This window comes from Aquarana catesbeiana, linkage group LG05 (assembly GCF_042186555.1).
Source record: "Aquarana catesbeiana isolate 2022-GZ linkage group LG05, ASM4218655v1, whole genome shotgun sequence".
NCBI classification, from domain to species: Eukaryota; Metazoa; Chordata; class Amphibia; order Anura; family Ranidae; genus Aquarana; species Aquarana catesbeiana.
The window spans coordinates 69,812,884-69,832,210 of record NC_133328.1 but is presented as its reverse complement, the minus strand read 5'-3'; the positions used below and the strand labels follow the sequence as shown (position 1 = coordinate 69,832,210).

Here is a 19,327-nt window from a genome sequence, read left to right as displayed (position 1 = left end):
CTGTCATTTAGCCATGAATATGAATATTTTGGTGCACACGTAGCTGCCTTGCAGAAAGTTTCAGACACTCGGCCTGCTGCCACTCTCAAGATCGAGACCCTTCTAGTGAAGGGTGCTGCGATTCTCCTGGCACGGCCAACCCTTTCAACTTGTAGGCCAAGGAGATGAGCTTTACCAACCAAGAGGCAATAATCTTGCTGGAAGCCGTAAAATCATTAAGTGTTCCACCTGGAATGACAAACAGATGCTCCGACTTCCTGATGGCAGAAGTCGCCTTGATTAAACATTTTAAAGCTTTGCCCATATCCAATGGGCTAATTTCTTGAGTACTCCCCAAAAGGAACGTAGGAGGACAACCTATTGTGTGATATGGACTCTGAAGTTCAGTTCAGGCACAAAATTCGAGCATTGTCATGAGTACCACCCTGTCTGGGAAGTACGCGAGTATGGGTTCTTTAAACCCCAAGGCCACCAATGCTGACTCTCTTCTGGTTGATGTTATTGCTACCAGTAAAGTAGTTTTCAGTGAGAGGTACCACAGGGTGACTGAAGGCATCTGCTGCAATAACATCCAACAGCAATGGGAGATACCATTTAGGAAACAATTCGAGGTTTCAACCAAATAGTATAATTAGGTGTTGGATGCCCACTGTAAGCCGATGAAGGCAGAGATAGCTGAAATGTGTGCCTATAGCATACTTACGCATAGACCTAAATCAAGCCACGCCTGCAGGCGTTTCAGAACAGACTTCTGAAGAGTCCAGCGTAAAATCTTGATCAGCAAAAATATAAGGAATTTATGCCATATTCTACTATAGGCATGGTTAGTGCTGTCCTTTGTTTTCGTAAGAGTATTTACAATCTTCACAGAGCATTCAAATCCATTAGCCTCTGCCTCTCTAGACCCAGGCCATCAGCCTGAGCCTGTCGGATGCTGGATGAATGGGACTTTGGAGAAGATTTGATCTTACATACAGAGGGAATCAATCCTTGACATTTCTAAGGATGAGCAAAGGGTACCAAGGCCCCTTCGGCCAATCTGGGATCATCACCAGAACTGTCACCTTCCCCCACCACAGCCTCAGCTGGAAGCTGAGAATCAGAGGGAGCAGCAGAAAGGCATAAGCTGTCTTGGAGATCCATACTGCAGTCAGCACCTCCAGCCCAATTGCTTGCGGATTCTGGGCCCTGGAATGGAATTTCAGCAACTTGGTGTTGACTGGGGATGTGAGCGGTTTACCTCTGGAAGAAAAATACCATTCTCTGTTAGTCTTGAAAGACTCGCAGTAGTCTGGACCATTCATTGTCATCCAGACTTCGTCCTGGACAAATAGTTTGCCTGAAGATTCTTCTACCCAGGCACATAGGCTGCAGATAGCTGCAGAAGATTGCCTTGGGCAGATTCTAGAATTAGAGAAACCTCCTTCAGAAGGGAGAGACTGAGCCTTGTTTCCAGATATAGGCCACAGTCGTTGCGCTGTCCAACTTTACCAGGACAGGCTTACCCAGGAACATTGTAGACGATTTAGTTTCTTCAGCCATAAGTTTAGGCCACTGGTCCAGAAACCCGACTTGAACGGGAGCGAGAGTTAAACTGAGCCTACCTGAGCTGCTGGAGCGAGGCGATTTCTATGGCTCAATCTGAGACGTGAAGGATGAAAGCTTTCCAAATATGGCCTAAAATGCTTGCCTTAATGGACCACGTGTCAATCACCTATGTCCACAGAGGAGACACATAGTGCCCATAAGGCATGTATGGGTGGCACAATCCCAAAATAACAGAAAGCATCCTGACCTGGAACTCTTTACTAACTTCTTGGTTTATGCATTGGCTTCCCCTTTTTGCTGGACTCCCAGCCAGAAATGCAGAAGCTAAGCTCTCTGGAGTGAGAGTGAGCGTGAGCGTGGAAACTGACTCTTGAGTTTTTCGGTCTCCTTTTACTCAGCAGACATTCATCCTAAGACAGGAACCCAACTGACCACTATTAAATTTAGGCTTGACCTTCTACGATCAAGAAAAATGCAGTGATAGCGTTTGTTCTTGAAGGCCACATCTTCTGATGGTAAGGTCATGTATATGACCAATCCCACAAGGGACACACACTGACCAGAGAGGTGATCCCAACCCCTGGACATCTTTCAGTTCAAAAGGGCATAACTTTGTCGTCCTGCTGTGACAACATACTCCAAAATAGCACTTGATCCAGCCAACATAAAGGAATTGTCAAGCTGTCCTCTGGAGGTACTTCAAATACTTCCAAAGTTTCACTTCTATTTAAAGGCATTTCACCAACCTTACCAATCTGGGCAAAGGTCGTCCTCATCTTCCTGTTCTGAAGAGACTGAAGAGGATTGATTGGCTTGAGAAGGCCCTGAATAGAAGACTAGACATTGCCAGAATAGATGGCCCTTGCAGAAGATGAATTCAGCAATTCCTTTAGAGTGTCTTGACCATATGCTTAATTGTGACAACTAGACATGTGCACTGCCAAAAAATTTGTTCGTTTTAGTTTTTGTTTCATTCGCTTTTGTTTTTTTGTTTTTCGGGTCATTCGTTATGATCGCAATTAGTAAATTCGTACATTCGAAAATTCGTACATTCGTAAATTCGTACATTCGTAAATTTGTACATTCGTAAATTCGTACATTCATAGATTAGAAAATTCGGAAATTTGGAAATTCGAAAAACTGAAAACCCGAAAATCTGAAATAGTAACTAACTATTAAATTATAGGTATTGTAATGTAACAAATACGAATTTATCCAAAGTTACGAATTATCCGAAATAACGAATGCTGCAGTTGTTATTTCGGATAATTCGTAACTTCGGATAAATTTGTATTTGTTACATTCACTAACAGCCAAATTTGAAAGGAAATTACAATACCTATAATTTAATAGTTAGTAATAGTTAGTTATTATAAGTTAATTATTATTCAGATTTCCAAATTTACTAATTTACTAATTTTAGAATGTACGAATTTCCGAATGTACGAATTTCCGAATGTACGAATTTCCGAATGTGCAAATGTACGAATTTACGAATGTACGAATTTACGAATGTGCAAATGTACGAATTTACAAATATTCGAATATTCGAATTTACAAATATTCTGAAAAATTCGTTTTCGGGTTTTCGTTAATCCAGATATTTCGGAATTAACGAATTTGTCGAAATTCCTTAAAAAACGAATTCAGAACGAAATTAATTGCACATGTCTAGTGACAACTTGGTCACATCATCTTAATCACAGCCTGCCTGAACAAAGTAGATATCACATGTTCATTCACCTCTACTTGGAAAGAAGCTGACAAGGGTTAATTTGCCTGAGGAGGTTCTGAGACTACTCATTGGCACCATATATGACCCCGTCACAGAGTGAGTGGAAATTACTCCTTTAGAGTGTATTGACCACATGCTTAATGAATGTGACCGGTTAGGTGACGTCGTCATCTTTATCCGTGGTCGCTTGAACAAGGCAACATTCTTGCAGTCATGCTCGTCTGTCTTCTCTTTGGAAGAATCTGAAGCAGATTGCTTGCCTGTGAAGGCTTGAGATTGCTCGGTAACCCTTTCACAGGCTGAGTGGAAACACTCTTTTTAGAGTGTTACGACCACAGGCTTAATGAATGTGACAAACTGTTAGGTGTTATAATCCTTGGTTGCTTGAACAAAGCAGAATTATGCAGTCATGTCCATCCGGAAATTCTGAAAATGGGCTGTTTTACCTGGTATGGCTAGGCAGCTTCTCATTGCCAGAGCAGATAATCCCTTCAAAGGGTGAGCAGAAACCACCCCTTTGGAGTGTATTGACAATGTGTTTATTGAATGTGACATCCTATTAGGTGTCATCCTTATCCCTGGCTGCTTGAGTCAGTGGGATACATACTGTCTTGCCCATCCGGAAATTCGGAAAATGGGCTGTTTCACCTGGTAAGGCTAGGCAGCTTCTCATTGCCAGAGCAGATAACCCTTTCAAAGGGTGAGCAGAAAACACTCCTTTAGAGTGTATTGACAATGTGAATAACAAAAATTCCGCGCTTAGGAAGGTGGAAAAAGAAAGGACTGCTGCTCCCCTTTATACGTGAAAATCACCGAAGTGAGATCCAAAATATTAAAGTTGTTCTGGGAAGGGGAATTGGCGCTGTCCAACTATGTGTGTATGATGTTACTACCAAAAATAACAAATGTGTCAAAGATCACTGAATTGTGAATGTGAATGAGTCACCTGTGAAGTAAAATAAAAAAATGCAAAGTGCTCTAAAACGCATGTGAAAAAATCTCATATCCAGTGAAATGTAAACAATTGTGAGAACAATTATGGTGATCTGCATAAACAATTGTTAAAATACATAAAAAACTTATGAAAAGTGAAGACCTGAGAGAAAAAAATCTTAATGTAAACTATTGATGTAAATATTTTTGTGAAATTAACCCCCGCCTGTGGGCATTAAACAATCACATTAAAAGCAATAAATGAAAAACAGTCCATGTGTGTGTAAAAGCAAAAAAGAAATATATAAAATAGAGCCAGTAATAAAATAAATAGAAAAAGTCCACAAAAAAGTCCCAAAAAGTGTGTCCCACTGGTGAAGGGAAAACGTAGTCACAGCTTACAGCTTGGGATGTTCCGTCCTTCACTACACCCCCACTCGTGTGTACACTTACCGGACTGCCTAACCCCTGCAGGAGTAAAAGGCATATGCAGACAGTCCTGCAGTGGCGGAACCGGGAAGTGATCCTCCGTCCAGGGGTGCTATATCCTGCTCCGGCGTGATGTTATCCCCAATGATAGTTATCCATATGAAGTGAGAAAAGAAAACACTTCATAGTGTGAATCCATAAAAAGTAGAAGTTTTATTTAGAAAATCCATATAGTAAAATTCGTAGAAGTACAGTCCATAAACTAAAGCTAAAAACAGTGCTCAGATAACCGGCTCACAACCGAGGGGCAGCGTGGTGAGGCGTGCGTTCCACCGCCCAACAGCTGAAACCGGAACTATCACAGACAAGAAGAGAGATGCTGACGTGTGCGTATCACGAGGCCACGCCTTACGCGTTTCGTCATCAAGACGTCATCTGAGGCGCGGCCATCTTGGTACTCCACACGTCTTTTTTGACTGGAGTCACACATTGTTGGGATATGTAATATAAAATGCATCTGGTAGGAGGGGACGTCCCCTAGCTGGTTGTTTACTTTTATGACTTGCCTAGAATGTTATCTTATGCTGCGGCTTCCATTGTCAAACGGAGGCGCCTAAAATTACCATTATGTATTTCCTCCACATGATGGCGCTAGACCAGCAATAAGGATCGTAATTGGTCTCTTATGGGGAGTCAAAGGGGCGGTTTTCAAGCATTCGATTGGCCAAATGGCACCTCCGTTTCCCTATATAGACGTGTGGAGTACCAAGATGGCCGCGCCTCAGATGACGTCTTGATGACGAAACGCGTAAGGCGTGGCCTCGTGATACGCACACGTCAGCATCTCTCTTCTTGTCTGTGATAGTTCCGGTTTCAGCTGTTGGGCGGTGGAACGCACGCCTCACCACGCTGCCCCTCGGTTGTGAGCCGGTTATCTGAGCACTGTTTTTAGCTTTAGTTTATGGACTGTACTTCTACGAATTTTACTATATGGATTTTCTAAATAAAACTTCTACTTTTTATGGATTCACACTATGAAGTGTTTTCTTTTCTCACTTCATATGGATAACTATCATTGGGGATAACATCACGCCGGAGCAGGATATAGCACCCCTGGACGGAGGATCACTTCCCGGTTCCGCCACTGCAGGACTGTCTGCATATGCCTTTTACCCCTGCAGGGGTTAGGCAGTCCGGTAAGTGTACACACAAGTGGGGGTGTAGTGAAGGACGGAACATCCCAAGCTGTAAGCTGTGACTACGTTTTCCCTTCACCAGTGGGACACACTTTTTGGGACTTTTTTGTGGACTTTTTCTATTTATTTTATTACTGGCTCTATTTTATATATTTCTTTTTTGCTTTTACACACACATGGACTGTTTTTCATTTATTGCTTTTAATGTGATTGTTTAATGCCCACAGGCGGGGGTTAATTTCACAAAAATATTTACATCAATAGTTTACATTAAGATTTTTTTCTCTCAGGTCTTCACTTTTCATACGTTTTTTATGTATTTTAACAACTGTTTATGCGGATCACCATAATTGTTCTCACGATTGTTTACATATAAGGTTGGTTCCCTAGCTATATACATATTTTTTAAGATATAGGGATCACTTTCAGGATACAGTTATTTATTTCACTGGATATGAGATTTTTTCACATGCGTTTTAGAGCACTTTGCATTTTTTTATTTTACTTCACAGGTGACTCATTCACATTCACAATTCAGTGATCTTTGACACATTTGTTATTTTTGGTAGTAACATCATACACACGTATTGACAATGTGTTTATTGAATGTGACATTCTATTAGATGTCATCCTTGTCCTTGGCTGCTTGAGCCAGTGGGATACATACTGTCATGCCCATCCTTGTATTCCTCTTATAGAGTCTGAATTGGGATGCTTGCTTGGGAAAGCTGTGAGACTGCTCCTTGCCAGAGAATTCAACTCCTTCACAGGGTAAGTGGGAATAACTTCTTTGAGTGTATTGGCCACTTGTTTAATAAATAAGACAACCTGTTAGGTATCATCATCCTCATCTCTGGTTGTTTAATCAAAGCAAGATTCACACAGTCAAGTTCTTCCGCATCTTCTTTATTGAAGAGCCTGAAGAGGGCTGTTTTGTTCTGAGACTGGTAATTACCAGTAGATAACCTTTCCACAGGGTTTTGCATGCCACTTAACAAACCAGCCAATAAAATAATTAAATGCAGTAAAATAGTTTGCTTAGTAACAAACCTTAAGGGCTTAACCACTGCTAGAGGGAGACTTAAAGTGGTTGTAAACCCACTTTGAAAAAAAAAAAAAAAAACTAACATCTGCAAGACAAAGGCATAATGAGCCAGTATGCATAGCATACTGGCTCATTATGTAATACTCACCTGAGATCTAAGCCCTCGCTGCGGTGCCCGTACACAGCACTGGCTGGCGACATCACTCCCGGGGGTTACTTCCGGGTATCGCGGCTCTGGCACAGTGATTGTCCGGAGCCGTGCCAGAGCCGTGCCAGAGCCGCAGCTCTGGCCAATCACGGTGCCAGAGCAGTGATGATGTCACTCACGCGCATGCACACTCACTGAAGCAACGGCACATACGTGCCATTGCTTCAGTTTGTGTCAGTGCACATGTGTCCATGACATCAGCACATGCAAATACAGGGGATATCTCCTAAACCGTGCAGGTATCTCCTAAACCGTGCAGGTTTAGGAGATATCCGTGGTAGCTACAGGTAAGCCTTATTATAGGCTTACCTGTAGCACAAAGTGGTCTTGAAGCCTCCATCTACAGCACTGATTCACCAGGTGGTTAATGAGCTAAACCTTGCCCTGCCAGGAATCAGGACATAATGAAAAATTTGGTTCAGAACAGCAAAAGGTAGGAATTTGCAACAGAATTACACTAATATTCTGCAATGTACACAGACCAAGGGAATTGTAGACCTCATAAACATGCTTCTCTCTTTTTTTTTTTTATGAAAAACTGGAGAGCACATAGAAATATAAAAGGATATCCCATATCTCAACAGGCCATAGCTGGCTCCAGTAGTCATCCACAGGTGACTCCTCTATCTTCTGTGGAAATGCTGGTCTTTTGAGGGGGTTGGCATAATGGTACAACAGTAAAGCAAACATGAGAAGCCACCAAGAGGTTATTGTTATGTGTGAACAGACAAAGTGTTACTTTGTGTACCTGTTATGCAGAGTACTCCCTGTGGAGGAGCTCGGGCTATGCATAGTGGCTGCAGGGAGCAAGGCACAACAATACCCAGCAATGCAGCATTCATTTGGATGCAAAGCATTTTTCAAATTTAGCTCACCCATCCTCCGCCATCTGACCGTAAACACCGGCACAGCGCGGGTACGCGTGAATAGTGGAGACTCTGCCAACACCACCGCCCACTTTACATGGACCCAGTGGACCCCAAACAAGGCTGTTAGCCCTGATAAAAGCCGCCCGAGGACCAGCAGTGGGGCTACCTGGATTATGGGTCATTTAGCCGAGACACCAGGGACTGTGTCCAGTCTAATCCACACACATAGACGACCGGCCAGCCCTTTAGACCAGCCAGGTAGAGGAGCACACCTAGGTCCTGTGCATAGGAGGAAAAATAAAGAACGCAGAGGCTTTAGGTGGGCTCAAATTTATATGAGTTAAGTCCTGGAGGCATGGGGGGGGGGGGGGGCAGAGCCTATACCTAGCTGTGCTGACATGGAGACGTCAGGAAAGTAATCTGGAAGTAAGGTTGATACTGTTCATAGAACAGTAACATTTATATTGGCATTGAAGCTTTTTTTTTCTTAGTCAACATTTTTGTTGAAAGATAAGGCATGTACTGTATATATCGGAAATATCGGAATATAAGCAACTTAGGGCCCAGCCAAACTCTGCACAAGAATTAAGAGGAAACGGCAGGAATCATGGAGGGGTTAGTAAATAACATGTGAACAGCAGTATTACAATATCTCAAACCGTAGTAGATCAAAAATGTGCAATGTTTTATAACAAAAAAAATCCAGCTGATAATAAAAACAATAGAGATAATACAGACAGAATGGTTGCTAAGTGTCCAATCCTAGACATAGTTTTGGATTGGCTCGGGGCAACTAGCCACCAAATGGAGCCAGAGAGGAGAGCAAGAAAAGGAGAGGAGGGGAAATACCAAAGGGTGGGGGGAAAGGGTATCCACAAGTTAGTCTGGTAGGTGATCCAGCTTTCTGATATAGGGGGCAGTTGATACAACATGTCAGGGCTACAGTAGGGTCATATCAAAATAAGGAGGAAGAAAGTTGTCTACACAGGGTTACCAAGTCTTCAGGTATGTGTAGATTCTATCTTGCAGGGTGGCTTGAATTTTTATGTGTATCATTGCTTAGGTGACTCTATGAAGCTTTTTTTTAACCACTTCCAGACCACCCTATAGCAGATTTACTGTTACAGGGTGGCCCCCTGTGCAGAATCATGTACTGTATATACTTTATAGATGTGATTCTGCACTTCCGCCTTGAGGGCGTGCGCACACCACCAGTGGGCCGCTTCTGCTGTGATTAATCAGACAGGGGAGGAAAGGATGTATTTTGTGTACCTGCAAAGCAGGGAATGAAATCCATATATTCCCCTATTAAAAGCAGCACATGCAGTATACAACAACACTGGCTAGGCACACAGATAACCCTTTGATCGCCCTAGATGTTTAACCCTTTCCCAGCCAGTGGCATTAGTACAGTAACAGTGTTACATTTTTAGCACTGACCACTGTATTAGTGTCACTGGTTCCCGCAAAGTGTCAAAAGTGTCAGTTAGTGTCCAATTGTTCACCGCAATATCACAGTCCCCCTAAAATTCGCTAAAGGCCACCATTACTAGTATTAAAAAACAAGTAAATAAAAATTCCATAAATATATACAGTACTGTAGTTTGTAGACGCTATAACATTTGTATAAACCAATCAATATAAGCTTATTGTCATTTTTTTACCAAAAACATGTGGCAGAATACATATTAGCCTAAATTTATGAAGAAATTTGATTTTTTTTTTTTTATTATTATTGGATATGTTTTATAGCAGATCGTAAAGAAAAATTTATTTTTTTTTTTCAAAATTGTCAGTCTTTTTTTTTTGTTTATAGCCCAAAAAATAAAAAAAACACATTGGTGATCAAATATCACCAAAAGAAAGCTCTATTTGTAGGACAAAAATTACATACATTTTATTTGGGTACAGCGTTGCATGACTGCGCAATTGTCAGTTAACCACTTCAGCTCCAGAAGATTTTACCACCTTCCCGTCCAGGCCATTTTTTGCGATACGGCACTGCGTTGCTTTAACTGAAAGTTGCACGGTGTGCGACGCTGTACCCGAATAAAATTGATGTTCTTTTTTCCCACAAATAGAGCTTTCTTTTGGTGGTATTTGATCACCTTTGCAGTTTTTATTGTTTGCGCTATACATAAACAAAAAAAGACCGACAATTTTGAAAAAACATTATTTTTAATTTCTGCTATAAAACACATACAATAAAAAAATCGAAATTCTTCATCAATTTAGGCCAGTATGTATTCTGCTACATATCTTTGGTTAAAAAATCCCAATAAGCGTAGATTGATTGGTTTGCGCAAAAGTTATAGCGCCTACAAACTATGGGATAGATTTATGGACTTTTAATTTTTGTAATTGTTTTTACTAGTAATGGCGGCGACCAGCTATTTTTAGTGGGACTGCAACATTGCAGCAGACAAATCTGACACTAAGTGACACTTTTTGGGGACCAGTGACACCAATGCAGTGGTCAGTGCTAAAAAAAATGCACTGTCACAGTATAAATTCCACTGGCAGGGAGGGGGTTAACATCAGGGGCAATCATAGGATTAAGTGTGTTCCCTGGGAGTGTTTTCTAACTGTGGGGGGGAATGCTGTGACTGGAGGAAAAGAGAGATCGATGTTTCTGCTTAGCAGAAACACAAGATCTCTATTTTCCTCACTCACAGAACGGCGGTCTGCCTTGTTTACATAGGCAGACTGCCGTTCTGTCTCTCATCTGAACGATCGTGGCTCCCGCTGTGTCCAATCACAGTGGGAGCGTGGCTCTGGCGGCGCACGCATGTCCCAGAGCCAACAACAGCGATCACGTACAGGCACATGATTTTGCGCTTAAGGGCCACCCTGCCGCAGTAAATGTATGTGGGGCAGTCTTTAAGTGGTTAAAGTAAAGCATTGCCGTATCCCAAAAAAATGGCCTGGTCGTGAAGGGAGGTAAATCTTCCGGAGGTCAAGTGGTTAATGTGAAGGATTAGTGTTTATATGCCTTTAAAAATAAATCAGCGGCATCAGCTAAATTAATAATTAATGATATCTTTGGATACAGAGCAATAACAAATACACCCAATTTTTCTAAGATTTACAATTAAACTAATTAAAAAAAAATTATCAAAAAGCACAAAGACATCTGCAGACTCACATAATAATGGCTCATTGTGTACATATTGTCTTGCATGTGACATTTTCCATCATTTGGCAGAACGATTCCTCCTAATTTGCCATCACCAGCAAAATGGAAGCCAGCGTCGGTAGAAAACACCAACAAGCGTGTGACATTCCTCCATCCAATGAGATCCTAAAATAAAATACTACAACATGAAGGACAAGTTTTCATGGCAAAAAAATGCAATGCTCAAATGATTATAGAAACATGAAACTGTGTCATAATTGTCTGTGTGTGTAGCCATGATGCCGCCATGACAGTGCTATAAGGCTAGGCCGAATGACAGCACAAACGATTACAGTACCATTCTTTTATATAGTAAGGTCTTGATGTATAAGTACAACACTGTCTAAAACCAGTACATATGGCACAAGTTCAAAGGGGATCATTCACCTTCTTAAAATGGGGTGGGGGGTGGGGGGTTGTAGGATGTCCTGTAGCTTCTGCAGCTCTGTAGAGAATTGGATAGGGCTGATAACATTGCTTGAGAAAATACACGCAGAGAGGCACATCAACGTGATATGTCACTGTATTTCCAGCATGATCAACAATGTATTTTTGGATTTAACAAAACTGATATAACAAAATGCTTTCAATAATCTGATCAAAAACATAATAATAATCAAGTTCTATCCCTAAAATTTGATACATCGAAACTTTATTTATAGTATATACAAATAAAGCAATCAGCGCAAAAAATAATTCCTAAATAACCTAAAAATGAATGCAGCTAGCACAAAAAGATCATCACGTAATCTAAGTAAAATGCATAAGGTAAGGTGCAGTGCAAGAACAGGTAAATAAAAATTTGCAATGATAAATGCAGTATTAAGAGCAATCACAAAAAAGTCCAACAAGAGAGGGGAAGAGGACAAAAGTCCTAGCAAGCACCAAAAGGATTCCACGTGACAATCACACAATTCAAGGAAGATATTGGTAACAGACCCTCCACCTCCAGAGCAATCGCTTCGCTCACCTTAAGGACTGGACCACTGAATTAACAAATGGTCAAATAGGCAGGTCCCTTCATAGGGTAAATGATCCAGGCAAAGAAAGGAACTCCAGTAGATTCCCCGGAATATACAAAAGTTGAAGCAAAAACAAATCTAAGTGCTCACTGTGGATCAGTAACAAAGCAGCTTTATTTTAAAAATGGTTACTCACAAACGGCTGTTAAAAAACGGCATTTCCATCACAGATGGCTGAGTGGTGTGTAAGATGCAGGTTGGCAGCGGGTGACATCAGTGTGTAGCTCCTCCCCGTACACGTTACATTCATAGAACTTCGTCAGGGGGTGGTGCCTAAGGAACGTCATGGAAACCATGATGCGAACAGGGGGCGCAGCTAAGCTTCCCCCCTCACATTGTACACAAATCCCATCAATCAGCATTCCTGCTAAGGGGACAGAGAAAAGGATATCGCATGACCAAACCACTTCCAGCTCAGGAAGTGAACACTAGGTTAGCACATTGACCCCTAGTGGCCAGTTAGGAAAATGCTCGCTGAGCATATAACATGTGAGTATATAAAGTATATATAAAAAATGCATAAAATATAAAAAGCACTAGTCACCCACTGACTCCTCGCATCTCACACCTTCATGAACAATGAACAAACAGTCAGGATATGGAAAAAAAATACAAAACTAATAAAAATAATAAAATAAAAATAAAATAAATAAAAATAAAAATAATATTATAAACAAAACTACTGTAGCAATAACTCCCGGTGGAGCTGCTGATTTAAAGCGGGCCTGTCCTCTATGCTCTTCACCCTTCTTAAATTGTTCAATCCCCTTGACACAAATGTAGTGCAGTGTTGTAATAATATGAGTATCAACTTGAACCCACAATACACACTTATAGTTATAGTTACCTCTACCTGGGTGCTGGTAGCGCCACCTGCAGGAGAAATAAAAATACTGCACACAAACTTCAATAATAACCAAAAATAACTTCTTTCTTTGAGTAAATAATATATTTATATCATTAGGTATTACAATGACTATACTATCACACCAACGTAGTGCAACAGTATAGGAAATGGTTAGGACAATTGACAACATACACAAATATACCTAACTGTATATACTTAGACTAGGGAGCTCCCCCTGCTCTAAACGGTAAAGTCACTATCCTTGGTAACTAAATGCAGGGCCCTGCAAATAAAAAGGTAGTCCTGAAGTCGTCAGTCTTCGCTAGCTTTTATAATTGTAATTATTATTATTATTATTATTCAGGATTTATATAGCGCCAACAGTTTACGCAGCACTTTACAATATAAAAGGGAGACAATACAGTTATAATACAATACAATACAATACAATAGGATTAAGAGGGCCCTGCTCAGAAGAGTTTACAATCTAATAGGGTGGGGCAGGTGGTACAAAAGGTTGTAACTGTGGGGAATGAGCTGGTGGAAGTGGTAGGAGATTAGTTGGAGACGTGATAGGCTTTCCTGAAGAGATGAGTTTCAAGGGATTGCCTGAAGCTAGCAAGAGTAGGGGATAGCCGGATAGATGGAGGTAGCGCGTTCCAGAGGATGGGAGAGGCTCTGGAGAAATCCTGGAGATGAGCATGGGAGGAGGAGATGAGAGAGCTTGAAAGTAGGAGGTCTTGAGAAGAGCGGAGAGGTCGATTTGGGTGATATTTGGAGACAAGATTGGTGATGTAGCTTGGGGAAGAGTTGTGAATGGCTTTGTATGTTGTGGTTAAAATTTTGAATTTAATTCGCTGGGTGATTGGGAGCCAGTGTAGGGATTGAAGTAGAGGGTTGGCAGACACTGAGCGGTTGATAAGGTGGATAAGTCTGGCAGCAGCATTCATGATAGACTGAAGAGGGGATAGCCTATGGAGAGGTAAGCCAATGAGAAGGGAGTTGCAATAGTCAAGGCGAGAGATAACAAGGGAGTGAATGAGGAGCTTGGTGGTTTCATTTGTTAAAAAAAGGCGAATTTTAGAGATGTTACAGAGATGAATTCTACAAACTTTTGACAGCGATTGGATTTGAGGCTGAAATGACAAGTCAGAGTCTAGGATTACACCTAGTACCCTGGCGTGAGGGGAGGGACTGATGGTTGCATTGTTGATTTTGATGGAAAAGTCATGGAGGGGGGCACGGGCGGGGGGGGGGGGGAATATTAATAGCTCAGTTTTAGAGAGATTTAGTTTAAGGAAGTGGTGCGACATCCATGCTGATATGTCAGTTAGTAAGTTAGTAATGCGAGAGGAGACTGAAGGAGTGAGGTGAGGAGTAGACAGATAGATTCGGGTGTCATCAGCGTATAAGTGGTATTGGAAGCCGTGGGCACTTATTAAGTGACCAAGGGAGGAGGTGTAGATAGAGAAGAGAAGGGGTCCAAGAACCAAGCCTTGGGGGACCCCCACAGAAAGGGGCAATGGAGAGGAGGAGACAGAGTTGTAGGTGACACTGAAGGAGCGCTGTGATAAATAGTCAGAGAACCAGGATAGAGCAGAATCTCGGAGGCCAAGGGAATGTAGTTTATTGAGAAGGAGCGGGTGGTCAACAGTATCAAAGGCCGCAGAGAGATCAAGTAGTAGGAGTATGGAGTACTGGCTGTTGGTTTTAGCAGTTAGTAAATTGTTAGTCAGTTTTAGTAAGGCAGTTTCCATGGAGTGCTGCGAGCGAAAGCCAGACTGTAAGGGGTCAAGAAGGTTATTTTCATTGAGGTAGGAGCTAAGACGGTTGTAGACTAAGCGTTCTAGAAGTTTAGAGGTGAATGGGAGCAATGAGATGGGTCTTAAGTTGTTTAGGTCGGTAGGGTCCAGTGAGGGCTTTTTAAGAATGGGAGTGATCTGCGCATGTTTTAGAGGGGAGGGGAAAATGCCACTAGAGAGGGAGAGAGTGAAGATGTGGGTGAGGGAGCATAGGATAGAAGAAGAGGGTGACCGTAGTAGTTGTGAGGGAACAGGATCCAAGGGACAATTGGTTAGGTGGGCATCTGAGAAAATTTTTGTAACCTCTTCAGTAGTAGCCAATTCAAAAGAGGAGAGTGTTGAATGTGCTGCTAGGCAAGGTATGTTGGGTGGGGAAGACGTACGCACAGTGGAGATGTCCTCACGAATTGCATCGATCTTGTCTTTGAAGTGATTGGCAATCTCTTGGGCAGTGAGTAAGTTAGTGGGGTAGAGGGGGTGGTGGACGAAGCAGAGAGTTAAAGGTTGAGAAGAGCCGATGGGGACTGGATGACAAGGAATTAATAAGAGAGACAGCAGCATGGAGGCATGAATTGTATTTTAGAAGGGCAGATTTATATAGGGTGAATTCTTACAGGCATTTGGTTTTACGCCACAGTCGTTCAAGAGCACGGCAATGTCTCTTGAGATTTCTAGTGTTGTCAGTTTGCCAGGGTTGTAACGGTCGGGGCCTGATTCTGCGCGTAATCCGCAATGGGTTCCTCCTAGGTGTTGCGCAGTGTAATATAACACACTAAAACAATTGTAATCCAGCAGATTGACTAATGCCGCGTACACACGGTCGGACTTTTCGTCTACAAAAGTCCAACGGACGCCGACGGACTAAAGCTGGCTGGTAATCCGATCGTGTGTGGGCTTCTCCGGACTTTCAGCAGACTTTTTCAGCCTCAAATCCGACGGACTTTAGATTTGAAACATGCTTCAAATCTTTACGTCGTAACTACGACGGACCCCGAAATCCGCTCGTCTGTGTGCTAGTCCGACGGACAAAAACCCATGCTAGGGCAGCTATTGGCTACTGGCTATGAACTTCCTTATTTTAGTCCGGTGTACGTCATCACGTACGAATCCGTCGGACTTTTGTGTGGTCGTGTGTAGGCAAGTCCGTTCGTTAGAAAGTCTGCTGCAAGTCCGCCGAAAGTCCGCCGGAAGTCTGTCGGACAGGCTGTCGGACTTTTGTAGACGAAAAGTCCGACCGTGTGTACGCGGCATAAGTGTTCTTATATGAAGAAAACAAACATCTAGCATCCGTTCTTGTATACTGAAATCTATTCAGATGTAAAGTTCTCCAACTTAACTTGTTCCGTGGGACTATCAGTCCCAGCAACACTCTGTAACAGTTCTAAATGTGTGTGCAGTAGTTAAACAAACTTCTGGGTGTTAACCCTCTCACCACACGGGATCCGGGCAGATGGATGTCTCCGTTTCAGCAGTTGTCAGTCCGTAAGGAGGCACCACCACGCCGTCACACTGTTCCGTTACACACACGACCAGGAGTCCTCGGTTATCTCCCCACGGGTCTCCGGAACGATCACTTCTGCAGCTCCAGCACACTGTGATACGATGGCAGGATCCTTGCAACTGCTCCGCTCCTTCACAAAGTAGGCCACAACCCTGTGGGACACACACACCCACAGAGTTCTGCTGGCAGGCCACGCGTCCCAGGAACAAGAGATATAAGATGGCCGCTCCCAGCCCTTTTATATCCTCCCACAATGCAGTTCAGTTCTCCTCTTGTCCAGGAGCATTGTGGGTGGGTCACAGCTAAAGTTCCCAAGTAAACAATCAATCACTTCCATGTCACTTCACTTAATTATGAAACGTAAAAGTATTGTACCTTTTCAGTTGTCCACAAGATGGCACTATAACAACGTATGTACTGTATAACACACATATGGCTAGAAACAAGTTGTCAGCGCTATACTACCTATCAGAGATAAAACAATTTAAATTAAAATATATATTTAACACTTCAGGAGAGAGGACCTTAGCCTCAAAAATCCAGAAGGACTCCCTCTGGCTAAGGCGGCGGATATAGTTACCCCCCCCCCCCGCCAATGCCTGTCAACCTTTTTGATGCCCCAAAACTTTGAAATGTTTGGAGACACTATGGGATCTGAGTCCCTTTTTGATGTTATTCACGTGTTTCCCCACGCGCACACTCAGGGGTCTAGAGGTCCTACCAATATAATGGAGTCCATATTTGCACTCCAGCATATATACCACCCCTTGTGTGCTATATGTTATCAGGTTTTTTTACCTGATACCTCCGACCAGTAGAGGAAGAAACAAATTCTTTACGTTTTTTGTTGTTGCATTTACATTGTTTACACGCTGGGCATCTGCCACAACCATAAAAACCGGACAGAAAAGAAAAAATCCTATTCTCTCTAAAGGAGTCTATGACTCCAGGTGCAATAGCATCTCGCAGGGTTGGTGCCCGTCTGTAAATAAAATGGGGTCAGCTAGGGAGAACGGTGTCAAGCACCCTCTCTTTCCTGAGGACATCTTAGTGTTTCAAGATGATCCGTTCAAACTGTCTGTATTGTACATTATAATCAAGGACAATTCTGTACTCCTGCGTGTTAACACTCTTTTTATTCCCCATATTAGAATCAGCAACCAATGTTTGTCTGTCACGATTCCCTATCTCAACACAATCTATAAGGACTTGTTCCTTTTGGTAACCTCTTTTGAAAAAACCTCTCCGCCAATACATGAGATTGAGCCTGATATTCGGAATCCAAGGCACAATTGCGCCTGATGCGGATGAATTGGCCCCCAGGAATATTACACAGCCAAGTGCTGTGATGGCAGCTATCTAATGGGATATACCCATTCCTATCCATTGGCTTGAAATAATTGTGTGTTTTAAAATGATCCCCCTCCTTGAAAATTTCAAGATCCAAAAACACAAGATGTTCTGTATCAATGCTCCAAGTTAGGGAGATATTTTTAGTGTTGTTGTTCAGCCTAAGCAGGAAGGCTGTCTGTAACTCCTTCCCGGACCATAATCAAGTCATCAGTATAGCGTTTGTAGCAAGTTGCCCAGGGCGGTCATGGAAAATGGACTCCTCCTCCCATAGTGCCATGAATAAATTTGCCACACTAGGGGCAAACATAGCCCCCATAGCCACGGCCATGATCTGAAGGACAAACTGCCTGTCATACCAGAAATAGTTCTTAGTAAGGCGGAATTCCAGGCACTGTAGCAAAAACTTTTTATGTGAGCTACTGAGATTAGATTTATTAAGAGCCCATTTAACAGAGGCAATGGCCTCCCAATGGCCAATAATAGTATATAGGGAGCCAACATCGGCCGTGACTAATATACTACTACTGGTACACGGAAGGGCTTCCATGATCTGTATGATGTGCTTGGTATCCCTAAGACCCCTTTCACACCGAGGCATTTTTCAGGCGCTACATCATTAAAAATAGCGCCTGTAAAGCGCCTGAAAAAAGCCTCAGCTGCAAACCCAGTGTGAAAGCCTGAGTGCTTCCACAGTGGGGCGCTGCACTGGCAGGGCGTTACAAAAAGTCCTGCCAGCAGCTTCTTAACAGCGGTGGAGGAGCGGTGAATACACCGCTCCTCCCCATTGAAAACAATGGGGCATCGCTGCTATACTGCTGGTAAAGCGCCGCTGCAGTGACATTTTGCGGGCAGATTTAACCCCTTTTCGGCCGCTAGTGGGGGTTAAAACCACCTCCACCGCGCTAGCGGCTGAATAGTGCCACTAAAACGCCAGTAAAGGGGCGCTATTTACAGTTGTTGCCCGGGGAGGCTCAGTGTGAAAGGGGTCTAAGAAAGGCTGGGGTATCACATACTAAAGGTTTAATAAAGAAGTCTATATACTGTCCAAGATGGGAGGACACTGAGTCAATGTCACAATGGGTCTCCCAGGTGGAGATTGGGCATCCTTATGAATTTTTGGTAGGCAATAGATAATCGGTGTCCTAAACACACTTGGATCCAGAAAATTAGCCTCCTTCTTAGTGAGAAGCTTACGTTTCACACCCTTTTGTATCAATACTGATAATTCCCCTTTAAACGATCCCCTAATAGACGTTGCATTTCTTCCCTGTAGAAGATTTTACTCATTATTACCAGGCCGCCCCACTTATCAGGGGGGGGATCACTAAATCTTTTTTGGTTGCCAACGAGGAGACGCCATTTTTAATATATAAAGGGTCCCTAACTTTCTTTTTTGGTTGCCTTTATATATTATAATATAGAAGAAGTGGTTTGGTCATGAGATATCCTTTTCTCTGTCCCCTTCAGCAGGAACGTTGATTGATGGGATTTGTGTACCATGTGAGGGGGGAGGCTTAGCCGCGCCCCTCATTCACATCATGGTTTCCATGACGACGGATACAGTTTTAAGGAGGATGGGTGACGTTCGTTAGGCACCGCCCCGCTGACGAAGTTCTATGAATGTAACGTGTATGGGGGAGGAGCTACTCGCTAATGTCACCTGC

General features: G+C 42.7%; 1 protein-coding gene across 1 annotated transcript in view; it reads right to left on the bottom strand.

Moving 5' to 3' along the window:
* The window catches only part of LOC141144314 (integrin beta-1-A-like), a 98,037-nt gene that overhangs the window by 56,896 nt on the left and 21,814 nt on the right, over window positions 1-19,327 (bottom strand). The window contains exon 7 of the mRNA XM_073629869.1: window positions 11,109-11,264. Within this exon, the coding sequence (XP_073485970.1) occupies window positions 11,109-11,264 (156 nt within the window). The remainder of the gene's footprint in view (window positions 1-11,108; window positions 11,265-19,327) is intronic.